We start from the raw sequence: 17,590 nt of genomic DNA on the forward strand, positions 1-17,590 counted from the left end.
TTTCGGTGTGAAACTTATCAGAATGGGCCATTATACATGTATACTCAACAGAATATCCCGTTTTTGATTTGTTAACAGGGAGCTTAAGCACGCGCGTTTTTGAGACGCGGACGGCAACCGGAAGTGAGCTGCTTTCCCTTTTTTTGTCTTCACACAACTACATTTACATTGCTAAGTATCTTTTGTCCATTAGAAATGATTAGTATAAAAATCTGGGAGACACCACTGTCCTGGCACGCGAAACGTTCTCTTCCCGTTTCCCTCCGCGTCTGAAAACGCGCGTGCTTAAGGAGGCTCGAAAGGGTTTTTCGTTTATATAGTTTTTGAGAAACGATGAATGATTCCAAAGAAGAATATCTCATAGTGTAGGCAAACTATAATATCTTTGCAACTCTACTGTTGGGTAATACTTTAAAGGCACTTATGACGTTATTTCGGTCACCATGGCAACACTCTAGGTCCACAAAAAGGCCCTCTAAATTTCAGAAACGGAACGATGGGGCAATAATAATTAAAAATACGTATGGAATCCCAAATGCTTAAAATAGAAGTCGATTCCATGGAACAATTGTTTGATAGTTTTTTAGCAAAACCTGGAATGTGGTGGAAAGGAACTGGTAAGACAAATCACGGTTTGATATCCGAGTCTCCCCGACTTTTTTAAACGAACCACTTTCTGCTCATGTACATGAAGTACCCACTTGAGATACCCTCGTGCAAAATATCAAGATGGCTGTCGCGAACGGCCTTTCAGGGTACAAAGTTGGAGAAATTTCCCAAGTACTACTCTCAAAACAAAGGGAAAAAAAGAAAGAAGGCAAAGAGAATGCTAAACTCAGTGCACTCTTTAGTTCTGCCAATGTATTTCAACCGCAGTTTGTGTCCCTAACAACGAAGGTAAGTCTTCGAAGCTTCATACTTTACACATATAGAGGTTTTGCACGGCAGCCATGTTGCATGGCCGGAACAATAGATTCTTTTTCCTATGGGAACAAATGTTCTTTCTAATGCAAATCATTTTCATTGTTCCTGTCATGCAACATGGCTGCCGTGCAAAACCTCTATAGACTGCAAACCAAACGTAGAACATAAAAATTAAAGTAGAGCTAAAGCTCATATTGGTGAATGATTTCCAGCTATTATTTAGCTTAATATCTTTTGGATTTACCAGAAAGGGGAATGGACGATCGTAACTTCTGCAATGCAAATAAGATTTCGTTTTAATTTGTTGCTAAATTCTAGAACACCCTGCTCCGTACCTTAGACCATTTTACACTTGTATACATGTGGCTAAGTTACCTGGCCTAAGACCGGAAGCGAAGGTCCCGGTGAGGATAGATAGTTTATTTCACCTTAAAACACTTGCAGCTAGAGGCTGAATTACGATTTTAAGGTTTACAAAATAACATGAAAATTTACAAAAGTTACTATTGAAACAATTTAATATAAATCACTGATTAAAAATGTACATAAACAATATCGTCGCTCTTTGGAGGTTGGGTGCCCGAAACATCCTGGAGTTTCCAATATTTGCAGCCAGCTCCAAGATGGAGACTTCACCGATGGCTGGTAAAACCTGACAACTCAGTCATGAGCCCCCACGCCCCCGAGAAGAACGGGCACCCGTCACACTGATACACAGTGGAAAGCAGAGGGTGGGGAGGGAGGGAACAAAAACCGCTAAACGCTCCACAAACAATGCTCCTACTTCCCGCCACACTGATAAATAAGCGATACAGCCCAAAGCACAAGATATTCTACGCATGCGCAAGTATACTAAAACCACTGACCAATTGGCTGCAGTCGCTCCTAGTTGTTTACTTGGTTAAACTTCGTTTAACCTCATTAAAACTACATATTTACAATAGCAGTATTCTAATTATCAGTTATTCACCTACTATATACTGTTTTACATGACTTAAAATGAAACTATTCTTATATCTTTTTGTTTTACATTCCCTCCGGATAAAAGTTTTCTGTTTCTGCAGTGTAGGCTCACATTTACGTGGAAGTAGTTTGTACAGACTGTGAAATTGATAGTACATATTTCATTGAATAACTTTGATGCGATTAGCCCTCTTCTATCATGCAGTGTTGAAAGACCAGACAGCTCCAGAGCCTTAACGTATGATAAATTGGGATATAATATAGTCTGTAGAGCTCGTTTTTGCAATCTTTCTCTGTGTAGGTCCTGACTTAAGTAAGTTGTTAGAGCATGGTGAAAAAGAGGATTGCCATACTCCAACATAGAGCAAAGACATGTAGTGTAAAATAGAATAGCTCTGTTGGAGCAACATGCGATTTCTTAAGTGCCTTAGAAAGTACAATCCGGTTGTGACCTTCCTAACAAATTCTGACACATGGACGTTCCACCTTAATTAATCAATGCAAATATTAAGTCCAAGACTAGTAGTTTAACACTATTCACAGTTTCTAATATCTGACCGTTTAAACTTTAAGGGTCAAAAACTGGTTCATTCTTTGAAAAGCTTATCCTGAGTTCTTTGCATTTTTGTTCATTCATTTGAAATAGGTCATCCCTTGCCTGTCTTACAAGATCGTCTTCTACTTGCTGGATACAGCTCCCTTGACCCTTTTTTGATACAATCTTTTAAATGTGCTTTTCTAATAAATGTCAATGTAGACCAATTAGAATTACAGCAACTCAATAATTATTTGGATGATAAAAGCAGTGAGGATTGGTCACTGGCAGCCTCGCAGGGTTCTATATAAAAATTATACAGTTACTTATTACCATCAAACACAGATTTTATAACATTTGCCATTTTGTACTCGGCATTCAGCAGGCTTAACTCTAGAATACCCTGTCACTAATTTGCGTACACTGTATGTAAACAATAGCCTGCATTTGGCATGAAAATATGCTTACTTTGTCCGCAGATGTTATCTGTTCTGAGAAGCGAACAGTTTTCCAAGAGCGAAGCTCGAGGAAAACTGTGAACTTCAAGGAACAGATAATGTCCAAGGACAAATATTTGAGCAAGGCCGGAACTTACAAATTAGATGAAATGTTTACAAACAGCTTACCATCAAAAACGTTTACAGCATTATCCATTTAAAATTGATTTTTAGGTGTTTCTGGTACAGCTTTATCAACCAGCAAGTTTATTTCTTCTTCTATCACAAAAGCAAACCATTCACCCATCTTGTTTAGATCAATCACGTGTAAGCAAAAATATTTGATGGATTATAAGAGTAGGTATGCCTCATTCTTCAAATGATGCTGCTTTAAGGAAACAATAGTGGCGGGGTATTCTTAAGTTGCTCCGTTCAGCGTTCTGTAATAGAGTGTACCGTATATCCCTGCCGCTTTTGTGATGCGTACCTGCCAACTTTCCCAGTTTTGCTGGGAGTCTCCCAAGTTTTTCATCAAATCTCCCGGTCTCCCTGTTAGAGCACCAAATCTCCTGAGAAATACCTACCACGACCTTTTTCCAAATTTTAAAATTAATTTTGTTATTTTCAAGATGTCAAAAAGGAAAATAAAACAACAGGTGGATTGATCTATTCTCAACCAGAAAACGTAAAACAGAGCAATCAAATTGATGTACGTTTAAAGAGTTTGAACAAATCAAATTGCACAGTACATGGTAGAAAGTTGGCACAGTTATGGGAACAATAGCATGTTATTCTAACCGAGAGACTTCAGGAACATTCGGAATGCCTTCGTGAGTTTCGGAGAGTATCCAGACGATGTTAAAAACGACGTTCTTACAATGCAATGTTCTTACTCTGAGGGTTGGCAGGTATGGTGATGCCAATTGTATGAAATGTAATCCAAAGTGTCGTCCAAAGTACGAAATGGATCTCAGCAGTGACTCGCAGCTGTGAATCCAACTTTTTTTTTTATGCTTACAAGTGTGTTTGATAAATTTTTTTCTCATCAGAATGTAAATCCAAGAAAAATTCAACCAGCTTCAGAGAAAGTATGGGTCTCTAATGTTTCCTTTGCTCTATCATACAGCCATTGTTTGAAGAAGTGATTGCAGAATACCTGACTGTAACAATAGCCACTATTCTCATTCTCACTGAGTACAATAATCAGGAGTTGCTTATTGTCTTCATTGGAGAAATTTGCTTCTGTAGGGTTTCGTGCCATTTGTTTAGTTAGATCTGTCGTGACTAAACTTAAGTTTTTTCACTGGTGCCTTAGCATCAATAACATCTCACTGTTTTTATTTCTATTTAGAAATCTGAGAGGAAGGTGGAATCAACTGGTAAGACCCAGATTAACCAAAATGGTGATCTGCATGTACACCATGTGAAGGAAGATCAAAAGGAAACAGGAGGTACTCTGACTATTATTTTTTATTCACATTAGGCTCTGTGAGTATCGGTGAATAAAAATCGAGACGAAGTATTATTGTTTTACAATAAATACATAGCTGATAGCTAGGTGATTACCGGTATTTGAAAAATATGCATTTTCCTTAAAACAATTAATTTCTTTGTCTGTCACCTTGACAAAACGGCTTGCGCCCATTTTGAAAAAAAAAAAACGCTCAGGTGATTATCAAGAAATAATCACCTCAAGTCCAACCAATCAGCATAGAGAATTTTCAATAATAAGACCTGTTATTGATGCATTGCTTGCAAGCCTTTACAAGACAGCAATTGAAACTACATGTATTCCGAGACTGTTAAGTGTTACATAACAAAATTTAAAAAAAATGCTGGGATAATTCACAATGATATTGTTTAGGATATCCAATTCTGAACATTTATAACTTTTTTTTATTATATCCATTTGGCTACTGTTTCTGGCCGATATAATGCATGCTCTGATTGGCTAAGTGCAGCTAAGTGCCAGGGCATTATTCCCCCGTAATGCCCATGGACCGATTATGGATTATGCAAATTAGTTTTTTCTTCTTTAGAACAGTTCTGTTAGCCATATAATAACCAAATTAATAACCTCGAACGTTCGGTCGTTATAGCAAAATCTCAAACCTCTGCCTAGCTGTATTGACCTCGCTGTCGCTCAGTCAATACGGCAAAGCCTCAGATTTTGCTGTAACAACCTCAATCTCAGTTATTACCCGGTAAGTAGTTATTAATGATGAAAATCTGCAGGATTGCATTGACCTTTCTTTGACATGTATGGGTTTCAAAAAGACGTGAAGTCGGTGGCTGGTTTGATCAGAATAACCAACTGTTGTCATTATTTCAAATGTCAAAATGAATGTTAATCTTAGATTGAAAGAATCTGTCTTTAATTAATTAATATTACTTCACGTATTTAGGGAAAAGTAGCCAACTTCTCGGAGTACAGCAGCTGTATAGTACATGTAGCCAACGCTTTTCTCCGGTTTTTGGTACTTATTGAAGCCAGTATTGACATCCCATTTTATTTTGATCATTTTCCTGATGAGGAGAAACACTTGAAAGGATGGAGTTTTTTAATGAATTTTTGACTCTGTAGGCTAGTTACAAGAGATGATTTTTTTTTAAACCCTTCCCTGTTAGCAGAGATTAATCTTTTCTTTTGCATTCATTGAGTTGACGAGTAGGAGAAAAGAGACCTGTGCCATGGGTCGAAACTCACTTTGTCAAGCTTGCGCGGCAGTTACTTAGCGACCAAATCCTCATGTGATACTTAACCCTTTGACGTGCAAACCAGACTTAGTATTTTACTCTGTCTAACGCCATTTACTCTGTCTAACGCCAGATGATTTTACTCGTCAATGGGGAACCCCTTGCGTCAATGGGTTAATGTTATGTGGGCTCACTTAACAGCAGCAAAATTACTGTAAAGGAATGGACGGGACACAGCGGGCTCAAGTCACAGTCACCAAACATATCATGGGGCGTGCGGTTTGAAAAGTACCACCCGAGGTTGTGGACAGCGGTGGGATCAAAGTGAGTTTCAAACCATGGCAGAGGCCTCTTTTCCTGTTCCCGTCAGCCTGGCAAATGCAAAAAAGAGAATCCTCTGCTTGAAGGGAATTTATTAAAGCCTCTCCCAATGCCATAATTTTTATGAGCACGTATCTTGTATTTGAAAATGTTAACAAATCTGGTACTCATTTTACCGACCTCGGAAGGATGGAAAGCTGAGTGAACTTTAGCAGGATAGAAGGTCGCCAAATATTCCAGTGTCGGCAGAACCGGGAATGGAACCTGGGACCTTAGGGTTGGAAGGCAGAGATCTTACCACTGCGCCAACCCCTCGGCTATTATACATCACATCATGATTGACTGTGTACATGTACTTAATTTTGAATTTTATGCTTAGAAACGTTTTCTCATGGAAAAAGAAAAAGGAAAGTACCAACCAGGTGAGTTGGTCTATGAGAGATGCATATGTTTAAAATTTGTCAAACCCATTCAATTTTGATTTTTCTTTGTCTAATATTCATTATCATAAAAAAAATTAAACGTGGTGTATAATAGGCCTTTTTCAATATAAAATTCAGCTTGAAAGAGAAATTTTATTAGAGGACAAAGACAAAGGTGGATGATATATAATTTTTTTTTTCACGTTCATTCCAATGTGTTTCTATAATTGTTTTTGTCCTCACTGCCTCACTATCACGCTGAATATTTGATATTTCAAAAAATGACCTATTGTCAAAGCAGAAAACAAAAACGTAAACTTTCATTGGGGGAGGAGGGGGATAACAGGTAAAATTGAACCAAATAAATTGCTGAGCTATTAAAATGGTCTGAGTCAGGTTGTAGAAAATTTTAATAATTGCTCTGAAATAGCAATCACCGGTACTGATATCTAATTTGTTTTTGAAGAGTCTAAGTAAGTTACTCTGCGAGCAGTTGGTTTCCCCTACGCTTTCTGAGAGAGAAACCACTGCGAACAACTGTTTGATTTTTCCATCGAGCATGTGCGAAGTACGTCACACCCCAGGTGATGTATTTGACATCACTGCGTCTTATTTCGCGGGAAATCACTACACAGCAGGCTCGCCCAAACGCAGCAGTTACCTAGCTGAACACACATGCAAGTGCCAAAACAAGTTTACTAACTCGCTTACAGGCTCAAATTTAATTTATTCATCCTTGGCGCTGGACGGCGGATTACTCAGTAAAACTAAAGGTTGCTTGCAGTGGTTTCTCTCTCGGGAAACGTAGGAGAAACCGAATGCTTGCAGAGTATAAGTAAGTACACTGTAGCCAGATATCCTGTCAAATAGCTATCTGCTGGCTACATAGGACAACCTTGAGTAACTCACAATGTACACAGTGTAGCTCATCTTATGAAATGCAGATAAACTCAACCATGTTACAGCTGAGAGCAAGACAAACTAAGGATACATGTAGCAGTTCATTGAAAGTTCAAAATGAAATTATAATTATTTTAGTGATGATGAAGATGATGAAACTCTAGTGAAGAAATCATTCAAGAAAAGGAAGAAATCTGTTGAAACTGAAGAAGATCCGGAGAGACTGGCCAGGACGGTGTTTGTTGGAAATCTACCAGTGGCATTTACTGGAAAGGTTTGAGAGATTATTTGTCTTCTTGCTTGTCTTAAATGCTATACGTGTATATTATCTGGTCTGCAAGCAAAGTGACTACATTGCAAGACAAAAAATCATTGTTTTATTAATAAATTTTACTTTACCCGCATCGACCAAAATAATAGTCTGTGATAAATACTTTTTAATGATTATTGCTGACAAATAAGCGAAAGCCGTGGTCCAGATGTCATAAGCATAAAATTATTGCAAGTTGCAGTACTTGTAACTAAATTTGTATATTTTAATATATTTGTCTGTTTCTGTGCACAGCACTGATGTTAATATTTAACTTTTGTGAAAATATTATTTTTAAAGTTAATTATGTTCATAAAATCTCTTCCCAGCTTTAATAATTAAGTTTGGTTTTATATATATTAATAATACATACATGTATACTGCAGTTCACTCTTTCTTGGGATGTTAAAATAATTTTTTCGAGGTGTTTATTCGTATTCATTAAGATTTTGGCTGACAAAATTAAATACAATGTATTGGATATGAGAAACACAGGTAAATTTTGTCTGTATTTGTTTTCAATAAGAAGGGTTGATTCAATACATGTAAGTCCAAACATTGTTGAGAGTGGTGTACTTACTTTTCCTTGCAAGGAATTGTGGCCATTATACAATAACAATAATAATAATAATAATAATAATAATAATAATAATAATAATAATAATACAATATAATACAATATAATAATAATATATCTAGTGCTTGTTGACAAAAGCAAGAAAAGCTGTCATATTATAGATGTGGCAATTCCAGACGACAGTGGAGCAAAAGAAAAGGAGGCCGAGAAGGTTGAAAAGTATCAAAATCTGGCCAGAGAATTGAGGAGGATGTGGGAAGTGAAAACCAAAGTCGTACCAATTGTATTGGGGGCTTTAGGAACAGTGCCATTGCGACTGAAGGGCAACTTAAAGGGCATAGGAGTAGACACATCAATTACCTTAATCCAGAAGTCTGCATTGCTGGGATCAGCAAGGATACTAAGAAAAGTATTGGAAATGTAAAGGACAGGGAAAAGACTGAAAGATTTTGGTGTTCATTGGCAACTTGTTGTTGCCCGACACCACAAATTTACCAGCTGTTAAATACTTAAGCTGAGCAGTATGACTATGAAATAATAATAACAATACAGTACATTTATATAGTGTCTTTTCTCTGTGGTCCAAAAACGCTTTACAGCGAGGTCACTTTCCCTTTTAAATGCAGGTAAAAGCCAACTATCTAAAAAGCTGAATATGTGTTTGGAATGTGCAACTTAAACAGAACTGGTGTTTGTTTTCTTAGAAACTGAAGAAGCTGTTTGCTGTTTATGGTAAAGTGGAAAGTGTACGATTTCGCTCAGCTGTAAGTACTGACAATCCACATAATTAATTTTAAGTTTAGTGATTAATCATGATATATCCAGCCAATCAGGTAGCTGTCACTTAATCTCTTGTTTTTCTGGTCTTAAAAACTAGAGACACTAAATTAAATGAGCTGGATAAAAATTCTGAAAGGTTGGAAAATACATGCAACATGAGTCGAATATTAGGGAGTATGAAGTGTTTCAAAGCCTCAAAAACAATCTTACCTGACTTTAAGTCCTTGCAATAATATACTTCTAGTTTTAGTCTTCACTTAGTTAAGCATTTTAAATAATATTACAATAATTTATACATGAAACCCACTGATCTCACTTTAAGTGAATTATGACTTGTGTTCACATTGTTTAATTAAAGTTATCTTTATTATTTTCAAATTATAGAATGTTATAATGTAGCAAAATTGTACTACTTTCTTGATAAATGCTTGTGTATATTCTCTTAAGGGTGTTATTATTTATTTATAGTGATTGGCATATTTCAGGGTTTTCAAATAAAATATTTATTTCAAGCACATACGGTATTAATAATTGAGGAAGTAGTAGTTTAAGAATTACCACAGTTAATGAAACTCTGTGTTTGTTGTTCAAAAACTCAAAAGGCTGTTCTTGATAAAAGACAAAATTCTGAAATGCAAAATTATTGCACACTTTTTTAATGACTTAATCATAGCATGGATGATTCTACAGAGACGGGTGAAAGAGTCACTGCATTGGAAGAAATATTCAAAACCGCTTCAAAGAAAAGTGTTGACGTTTTGGATTTAAAAAAGAAAAAACTTGAATATATTCCAAATGGATTGCTTCTGCTTTCTCCTTTGAGATATCTTTATCTTGAAGGAAACATCATTTTGTCTTTACCTGAAGAATTCTTCCATTGTTTGGGAAACTTAGAATGGCTTGATCTTAGGAACAATAAACTCAGCGAAATTCCCGGAAATGTTGGAAAACATAAGAACTTGAAGACACTATTGCTTGGGAGAAATCAGCTCAGGTTTTTACCACCGGAAATAGGATTTGTTAAGACATTAACAGGACTGAACTTATCCGAGAACCCACTGCAGGATCCTCCACTGGCTGTGATTACTAAAGGTGTCTATGCTATTAAAGCATATCTGCTTGGAAAGCTTGGGCATTGTACTGAAGACTTGAATAGTGAAGACATAGAATCAGATTACTCTGAAAGCACTAAAAGTGAAGATGAATTCACAGAAGGTGCTAATAACATGCTCAAAGATAGGAACAGTGATACAGAAACAAATTTGGGAGACAGTGAGAGAGATTCATGTTTGCCTGCTAGTAATAATCACAAGGAAGTTGATCACCAGTATGTGGCTTCCATGTCAGGGGGTGACAGAGTAGCCATGTCTCACTACGGAGGCTTGCTGGGCGAAATTCCAAATTCCTATATTTTTAAGCCTTGGAAAACTGGAGTGTTCTTTAAAAGGGAAGCGACTTCAGATAAACTTTCCATTGGAAAGTGAATTAAAATGAGGAAAATATGAGACTGTGTTGAGACGTACATTGTACCATCTACCTTTTAATGAGCTGCATCTATAGAGAGTATTGGTATATTGAAAGGCCGACTAGCAATGTATCTTCAACTGCTGTACTAAAACAATACAACATGTAATTAAAGGTTGCTAGAAGGAAGAGTGTTTTTTGCTGAACAAAAGGCCTGTCACATTTTTAGCATGGCATGATCTTATCTTTCCAAATGATCATGAACATAACTTTTGGTGGCAGATTTGCCCAATATTATCATTTTCAAGAAAATGCACCAAAATATCTAGTAGTTGTTGTCTTTTTTGTCATTTAAAAAATAACAATATACCGGTAATTGTTAAACAAGAAGTTAAGAGAGTTTGTGTCTCCACATACATTCAGTATAAATTCATCAGTTTATCATCAATGATGATGATAAATTGTTATTGGAGTGAGTGAGACTTACTAGGTTTTACTCTGTCTAATGCCAGACGATTTTACTCGTCAATGGAGGGTGGTTCAGTCATCAATGCGTTAACAACATCTACCTCTGCTCTGTCCCCTTTAATGCATCAAATAAAATTATAAGTTGTTGAGGAGAGGGACAACTTGAGTACCTAGCAAAATACCTTTCAGAGCATTGCAGAGAAACAACAAACTGAGCAGGATCATCCTGGATTACAACCTTGACCACTTTAGGAATGTCATGAGACATTGCGTTAACTTGTTAATTTCAATTTACAGTGTCCCCAATTAGTGCTCTACAGTGCTAGGCGATTAGACACTTAAATAAAGTTCCTTTCCTTACCTTTCCTTTCCTATAATTGTATCTTGATAAATGGAACAATAGCGACCAAAAAAACTAGTTAACAATGGTTTGTGCCCCATATGTGGTCTTACATGTAGCATTTTACCCGGGGCCACGTTGGTGGTTGGTTAAGTAATGTTCACTAACCACTGTGTCATCCCAGCTCCACTATATCTACATGTACTTTGAACCCCTAGTTATGCTCCACAACCCTTCAACAATTTTCGTTTAGACTTGACTTTACTCTTTTCTCAACAAGTTTCAAGTAACATTAATTTTGAGGGTTCATTGGTTAATTTTAGATGAAATTTTTTTCAACTCTTGTTTCAGGCTCTTGCTCAACCGAATTTTTCAAGAAAAGTGGCAATGAAAAAGTAAAGTTGTCATTGCTAAGTATTCTGACTTTTAATCTAAAAGTTAAGTTGTCATTATCAATTATTTCAAAAAGCATGCTTTAATTAGTGGTAAAGGTATAGGACATTTAGCACAGAACGTCAGTTTCAGAAGAACACCTTGCTGGAACTGGCTGTCTAAAAAAAAACAAGGGAACTCCAGATTAATATAATGCCCCAACTGCTCAAACGCTCAGTACGTAACTGATGAAGTTATCTGTTGCTTCAATAGGAAGGAGTTTCACGCAGACAGACACAATATCAATGGATATGTTGTCTTTAAGGAGAAAGAATGTGCTTTCAAAGCATTAAAGAGGTACATGTAAATAAAATCAATTGATTTAGGAATAAAATATTAATGGTTGAACAGGCAGCTTAGGAGGTGGAGCATTGCAGGATTTTGTGAGTTGAACTCTTGCTGGACCAACAAACAGGGTCGTTAAATAACTGTTTTGACATCTGCAAATGCCTTGACTTTCTAGTCTCCTCTGATAATCACGATAAACTGCAGACCCAACGCTTGCTGGCAATGCTTTTTCAAAGTACTATTATAATTAACAAATGAATATTATTATTCTACGAGGGCTTGCTGGATATGAAGTGATAGATAAGCAATGAGGTGTATACAGTGGTGAGTTGGTTATAATCATTTTATATCCAGCGAGCCTGGATAGAATAATTTTTGTTTTGTTAAAACTCCATGATGTTCCCGGGAGTTGTATTGTCGACTAAAGCATTGATTTCTGCCTCACTCTATTCCGGTCCAGAACGGCTTTTGTCGGCCATTTTTTCTCAGAGCTGCAAAAATGTTTTCAGTTCGCTTTATTGCTGATGCGTTCCTTGACCATATTAGGTACTGCAGGTATATGAACTGATAGCCTGTGTCTGGCAAGCCAATGAAAATGCTGGAAATTCGATATCTGTAGTTCAGTTTTTAATAGTGATTATTATTGTCTATGGGACATTCATAAACCCAAACACTGTTTGTTGATTTAAAACCCTGACCATATGTACTAGTACCTAACGTAAATTATTGTGTGGAAGGCCTGCAGTGTTCTTACTGGGCCAACTCGCAATGTGATAATTGTAAGTCATGTTATTGATCATAAAATTGCAGTAATTTTTTTTCACAAAAAAACTGTTATCTAATCCCCTTTGAAAAGTTTAAAGCAAAATGCTCACAGCCCCAAGAGTTGCCCTTTTGAATTCGTGAAGTTGTTGCTCCATAGCATTTTGCGTTGATAATTTATTGATTTTGTGTTTGGTTTATTTCAGCAATGGAATGGAAGTTGATGGCTTACATATAAGAGTTGATTTAACAAGGAAAATAATTGATAAGGTATTGACCCAGATCTGTGTAGATTTTAAATTAATTTGATTTGCATTGACAATTGGAGATACAAAAATAATTGTACGTAAATTTTCTTAATTTTGTTAGGCTGGGCCTAACCAGATTTAATTACTGGTAACTGCTGAAAACTGGATAAATCTGTCACCCTTTGTTATCAGCACCGACTGTTCATTTGATAAAAATTTTGGGTTTTATATAATTATTATCATGATGGTTCTTGAAGACTGTTATTTTCATCTTTTGATTTCAGCATGATCATGCAAGGTCAATATTTGTTGGAAATTTACCCTTTAGTAAGTCTTTGTTTCAAAAATTATATATTAATAATTTAATTATTATGAAAAAAGAAGAAGGGTTTAACTTGACTGTTCACTTCTAAATTTGAAAATGAATTCAATGCACAGTGAAAAATTGACACAAGAGAGATTACCTTTCAATATTAGTTCAGCATTATGATTAATTAAATGATTGTATTTGTGTTGTTGGAACGATATCTTTATTTAGCCATGTAACTTAAAACAACTGAAGGTTATTGCAAGATTCAAGTAAGAGACTTTTTTTCCAATGACTCCAGGTATTGTAATTAACTGGTGTTGCAACTGTGAAAACTAATATTCAGCTCTCAGCTCTCTTTTTCTCCTGTAGATACAGAGGAAGAAGAGCTACGACAAACTTTTGTTGACTGTGGCTGCATTGAGGCTGTTCGTGTTGTTAGGGACAGTAAAACTAATATTGGCAAGGGCTTTGGGTTTATCCTTTTCAAGGTAAACATGCCGTGGAGAATGATAGTCCTTACACTTAAATTGTGGAGTGAGTGGTTGTTTAAGAGCTCAAGGTGGCATAAATCATTGACATAATATGAAGAGTGTCAAAGTGTAGTTCTGTTTTACCAACACACTATTGAGCTGTCAACAACTTTGATGAAGGTCAAGGCAGTACCAAGAGTCATTAATAATTATTAAATAAATTTAATTGATATATAAGTAGTGAAAACTAGTATTTGATCATTTTGATTTTCAAACAATCTTTGCCAAAAAATTGACAACGTGACAAATACTGGATGTTGAAGTATGAACTGAAGATAAAAAACCAAAACCAGAAATTATTGCCATGGTCTTATTTAAACTTCACATCAGCAATTTACACTGGGTAAGGTCAAAAGTGGCAGACATGGTGACATCACCATGGTAACTTTCTTGTTTCCAGTCCCTATCTGAAAGGACCCAAGCATTTGGGTAATTGTAAAGAAGAGCTCCCCAAAAAAACCTGTTGGCCGACTGTCGGCGGACAGGTTTTTTGGGGAGCTCTTCTTCACAATTACCAACATTTGCACTTTTTTAAGGATTACATGTAAGAGAAGCACAGGTAATCTCTGTGTTGTTTCACACCAGCTTTCACCCATAATACATGTATGGTCCCAGAGCATCACAGCCTAATGAAATAAGCTAGTGATCATTTTTGATGAGGGAGGAAAACAAGTCGAGAGCACCCAGAGAAAAAGTGCTCAAGTCACTCCTTGAAATTGACTAAGGCTCAACTCTCATACAGTGTACAATCACGAATAATGAATACTATAATCATAATTATTATGTGCTAGCTGGTAGCTTAATTCTTTGCTTTAGCAGACCGATAGTTCTGGTTGCAAGTTTGAACAAGGTCAAGTGCTTCAATATTTTCTTAAACATTCTTGATTTGTGATATGGCTTTACAATAATATTGTATTTAGACAAATCACCAAAAAAAAAATTAAATATCATAGGAAAAGGGAAGACATGGCAAAACCATTCTTCATCTTTGTGAAAATTTGTTCAAGTAAGCATTTTTTTCTCATAGGCACTTTACAGTGCTCTAGCAGCAGAGCTTTACAGTGTAGTGTGATATAATTTATTATTGTTATTTCACATGAGGGTCAAGGATATGTCCTGTAGACAACTATTTTAACTTCTTCCTCCAGACCAGATAATTATATGGGTCATTCTGAAATTTGTCCTCTTTCCTTCACAACTTGTTTAGCATAGAGCCCAATGTGCAAGGTTCGAGCAGGTTGACGTATTGGCAGCTATACAGCTGATGTGGACCTGCTATACCCAACCACCTATACACTCATGAAGGACAGCCACAACACCGGCTACTTCATCCCCTACTCTTCGCGAATAGTGTGTGGGTTCTTTAACGTCCCACAGGGAACTTATGAACATCTTCCTCCAGACCAGATAATTATATGGGTCATTCTGAAATTTGTCCTCTTTCCTTCACAACTTGTTTAGCATAGAGCCCAATGTGCAAGGTTCGAGCAGGTTGACGTATTGGCAGCTATACAGCTGATGTGGACCTGCTATACCCAACCACCTATACACTCATGAAGGACAGCCACAACACTGGGTACTTCATCCCCTACTCTTCGCGAATAGTGTGTGGGTTCTTTAACGTCCCACAGGGAACTTATGAACATCAAAGATGTTTGTGAGACTGGGCCTACGGTTTATAGTCCTTTCATCTCGATTAGAAATAGAACGCAAACTGTGGTGACAAACATGAGGCTAAACAAGCTCATAACTGAAATACATTTTTTAGTGACTTAACAGCAGTTTGCATTCCATTTCTAATCAAGCTTCATTGCACTGGCCAAAGATGAAAAGTATCTATGATTTGGTTCATCTTAATTGTTTTGTAGGAAAAAGAGGCAGTGATGTTTGCTTTAAAAAAGAACAAAACAGATTTCCATGGGAGACCATTACGAATCTTTCCTTCTTCAGAAAACCCAAAGCAAGGTAATGTATTAAGAATTCCAAAAATAGTATTAGGTGCTATGGAGGAAGGTTAGTCGTTGCATTTCATCTGGGAGATGGGAAGGAAAGATGGGAGAATTTTCACAAGAGGGTAGAAAAACTGGTAGCCAAATAAGATTCTGATGAAGGTGGTGGGAATCAGGATTGTGATGATGATGACGATGATGAAATTGACGATGGTGTCTGATGATTTTAATGATAAAAGTGATGACAATGATGATATTGGGTATGAGAACATAAACTGCAGCATTTTTTTCTTTTATGGTATTTTAGCCCAATCAAAAGAAGCCAAGAAAGGACAAGCCAAGGCTTTTTCATTCAGTGGAATTACTGCAAAGCGAGGTCAAAAAAAAGAACACAAAGGAAAAAAGAAACCAGGATTTGAAAATGGAAAGAAAGGAAGCCAAGTCCTTGACAGAAAACCTGTAAAAAAACAAAGATTTAAAAAACAAGCATCCGTGAAAAAACAGAGTTCAAAGAATATGAATAGAAAAAGTAAGACTTCAAAAGGCAATCTCAAGCAGAGTTTTAAATCCAGCACAAAGGGAAACCAAAGGCGGTAATATTGTAGCAATGGCCCACATTCAACAAAACAGGATCAAGGCATTGCAGTAAAGTTTCATGGGTTGTATGTTGTTGTAATTCTGAAGAGATATCTGTATACAAAGTATTGACATTGAACAAGAAAGAATTCGCTCGACTAGCAATGCAAGCACAAGAACAAGCAATGTGTGGAAACTCAGATCATTTCCCAGTAGTACTTTTAACAACAACAACAACAACAACATTTACTTTATAGATACAAAAATTTAGAGAATATGACTGACCTGCAGGTAGCGCCAGCTAATCTAGGCAGGCCAGACTTACAGTTTACGTAAGGATGAGTTATAACATTTACTTAAGGATGAGTTATAACACTAACTAATAAAATTAACATCAAGTTAATGCATCTATTTATTTTACTTACACAAGGAAAAAGGAAAGGAACTTTATTCAAGTGTCTTGTCGTTACAGCGCTGGAGCACTAATTGGGGACACTGAAATCAACAATTAACACAATGTTTGCGTCGCTAGTGAAAACTGGCGTTTAAACCTTGCTGGTATGTGTTGATGTTGATAATACTAAATGTGGGTCATTGAAAACGATGATAGGCAGTGATATTCACTGCAGGAACGCTGAAAAAAAATTGGATCTTTTGTAAAGATATGAATTATTATGAGTTTTCTGTGTGAAAAGTCTTGAAAAAGGTTCTGTTTTTGACAAAACAAACAAGCAAGGCTTGAACTACCCGGTATAACTTAGTGCACTGAGTTTAAACATTATTTTGAGAATTTATTTTTGCAAAAGCGTTTTCTTTTGTGAAGTGTGTTCATTTACATTCCAAGATCTATTTAGGGGAACTCGTCGATTGGACAAAATGCTTCTCCCATATGTGGCGAAGCCATTTGACAGTTCAAGAATAGATGATCCAGATTTTTCAAATGGGGTAGTTATGGAGTAAATTTCAGTTGGCAGCAGTATTTAACAAAACCATCTTCTCCACATACATACATGTACATGTACATATTAACTCAGTAAGGCAAGGTAATACTTTTTTCTTGCTGAATGAGATCCTCTTTTATTGCCTTTTTAAATAAATTTGTTGAAACTCTGTCTGATTTGGTTGAAATCTGTCACTCATCTTCTGTGGATTGAGGGAGGATGGTGGAGCTCTTTATGCCTTTGAGCTGAGAAGTCCTCACTGGCAGCTGACCCTTGTCAATTAAGCCTGCGGCTATGTCAGGCGTCAGTACCCTTTAAATATGAACAGACTTAACTGATTTGAGTGTAATGTGTTCAGTGCTACACTCTAATCGGTTAAGTCTGTTCAAATATAAGTGCTACGCGGCCAACGTTGG

General features: G+C 36.5%; 2 protein-coding genes across 2 annotated transcripts; both read left to right on the forward strand.

Moving 5' to 3' along the window:
* Window positions 1–692: 692 nt before the first annotated feature.
* Window positions 693–17,345, forward strand: LOC138026450 (RNA-binding protein 34-like). Its single transcript, XM_068873814.1, has 12 exons — window positions 693–897; window positions 4,211–4,310; window positions 6,257–6,299; window positions 7,338–7,473; window positions 8,791–8,850; window positions 11,490–11,533; window positions 11,784–11,867; window positions 12,827–12,890; window positions 13,153–13,195; window positions 13,548–13,666; window positions 15,577–15,673; window positions 15,965–17,345. Exons 1-12 carry the CDS (start codon window positions 730–732, stop codon window positions 16,252–16,254), a joined length of 1,248 nt encoding a protein of 415 aa, XP_068729915.1. The 5' UTR covers window positions 693–729; the 3' UTR covers window positions 16,255–17,345.
* On the forward strand, window positions 9,403–10,490 carry LOC138026451 (uncharacterized). Its single transcript, XM_068873815.1, has one exon. It carries the CDS (start codon window positions 9,541–9,543, stop codon window positions 10,348–10,350), a length of 810 nt encoding a protein of 269 aa, XP_068729916.1. The 5' UTR covers window positions 9,403–9,540; the 3' UTR covers window positions 10,351–10,490.
* Window positions 17,346–17,590: the final 245 nt, after the last annotated feature.

Source organism: Montipora capricornis, chromosome 12, assembly GCF_036669925.1.
Source record: "Montipora capricornis isolate CH-2021 chromosome 12, ASM3666992v2, whole genome shotgun sequence".
Classification (NCBI taxonomy): Eukaryota; Metazoa; Cnidaria; class Anthozoa; order Scleractinia; family Acroporidae; genus Montipora; species Montipora capricornis.

What these genes read in the sequence shown, in the direction of transcription:
- LOC138026450 (XM_068873814.1), top strand. Translation starts at nt 730, where the DNA reads ATGGCTGTCGCGAACGGCCTTTCAGGGTACAAAGTTGGAGAAATTTCC. An exon ending in GCTTTCAAAGCATTAAAGAG is followed by an intron (nt 11,868 to 12,826) that starts GTACATGTAAAT and finishes GGTTTATTTCAG; the next exon opens with CAATGGAATGGAAGTTGATG. An exon ending in TTGGGTTTATCCTTTTCAAG is followed by an intron (nt 13,667 to 15,576) that starts GTAAACATGCCG and finishes ATTGTTTTGTAG; the next exon opens with GAAAAAGAGGCAGTGATGTT.
- LOC138026451 (XM_068873815.1), top strand. Translation starts at nt 9,541, where the DNA reads ATGGATGATTCTACAGAGACGGGTGAAAGAGTCACTGCATTGGAAGAA.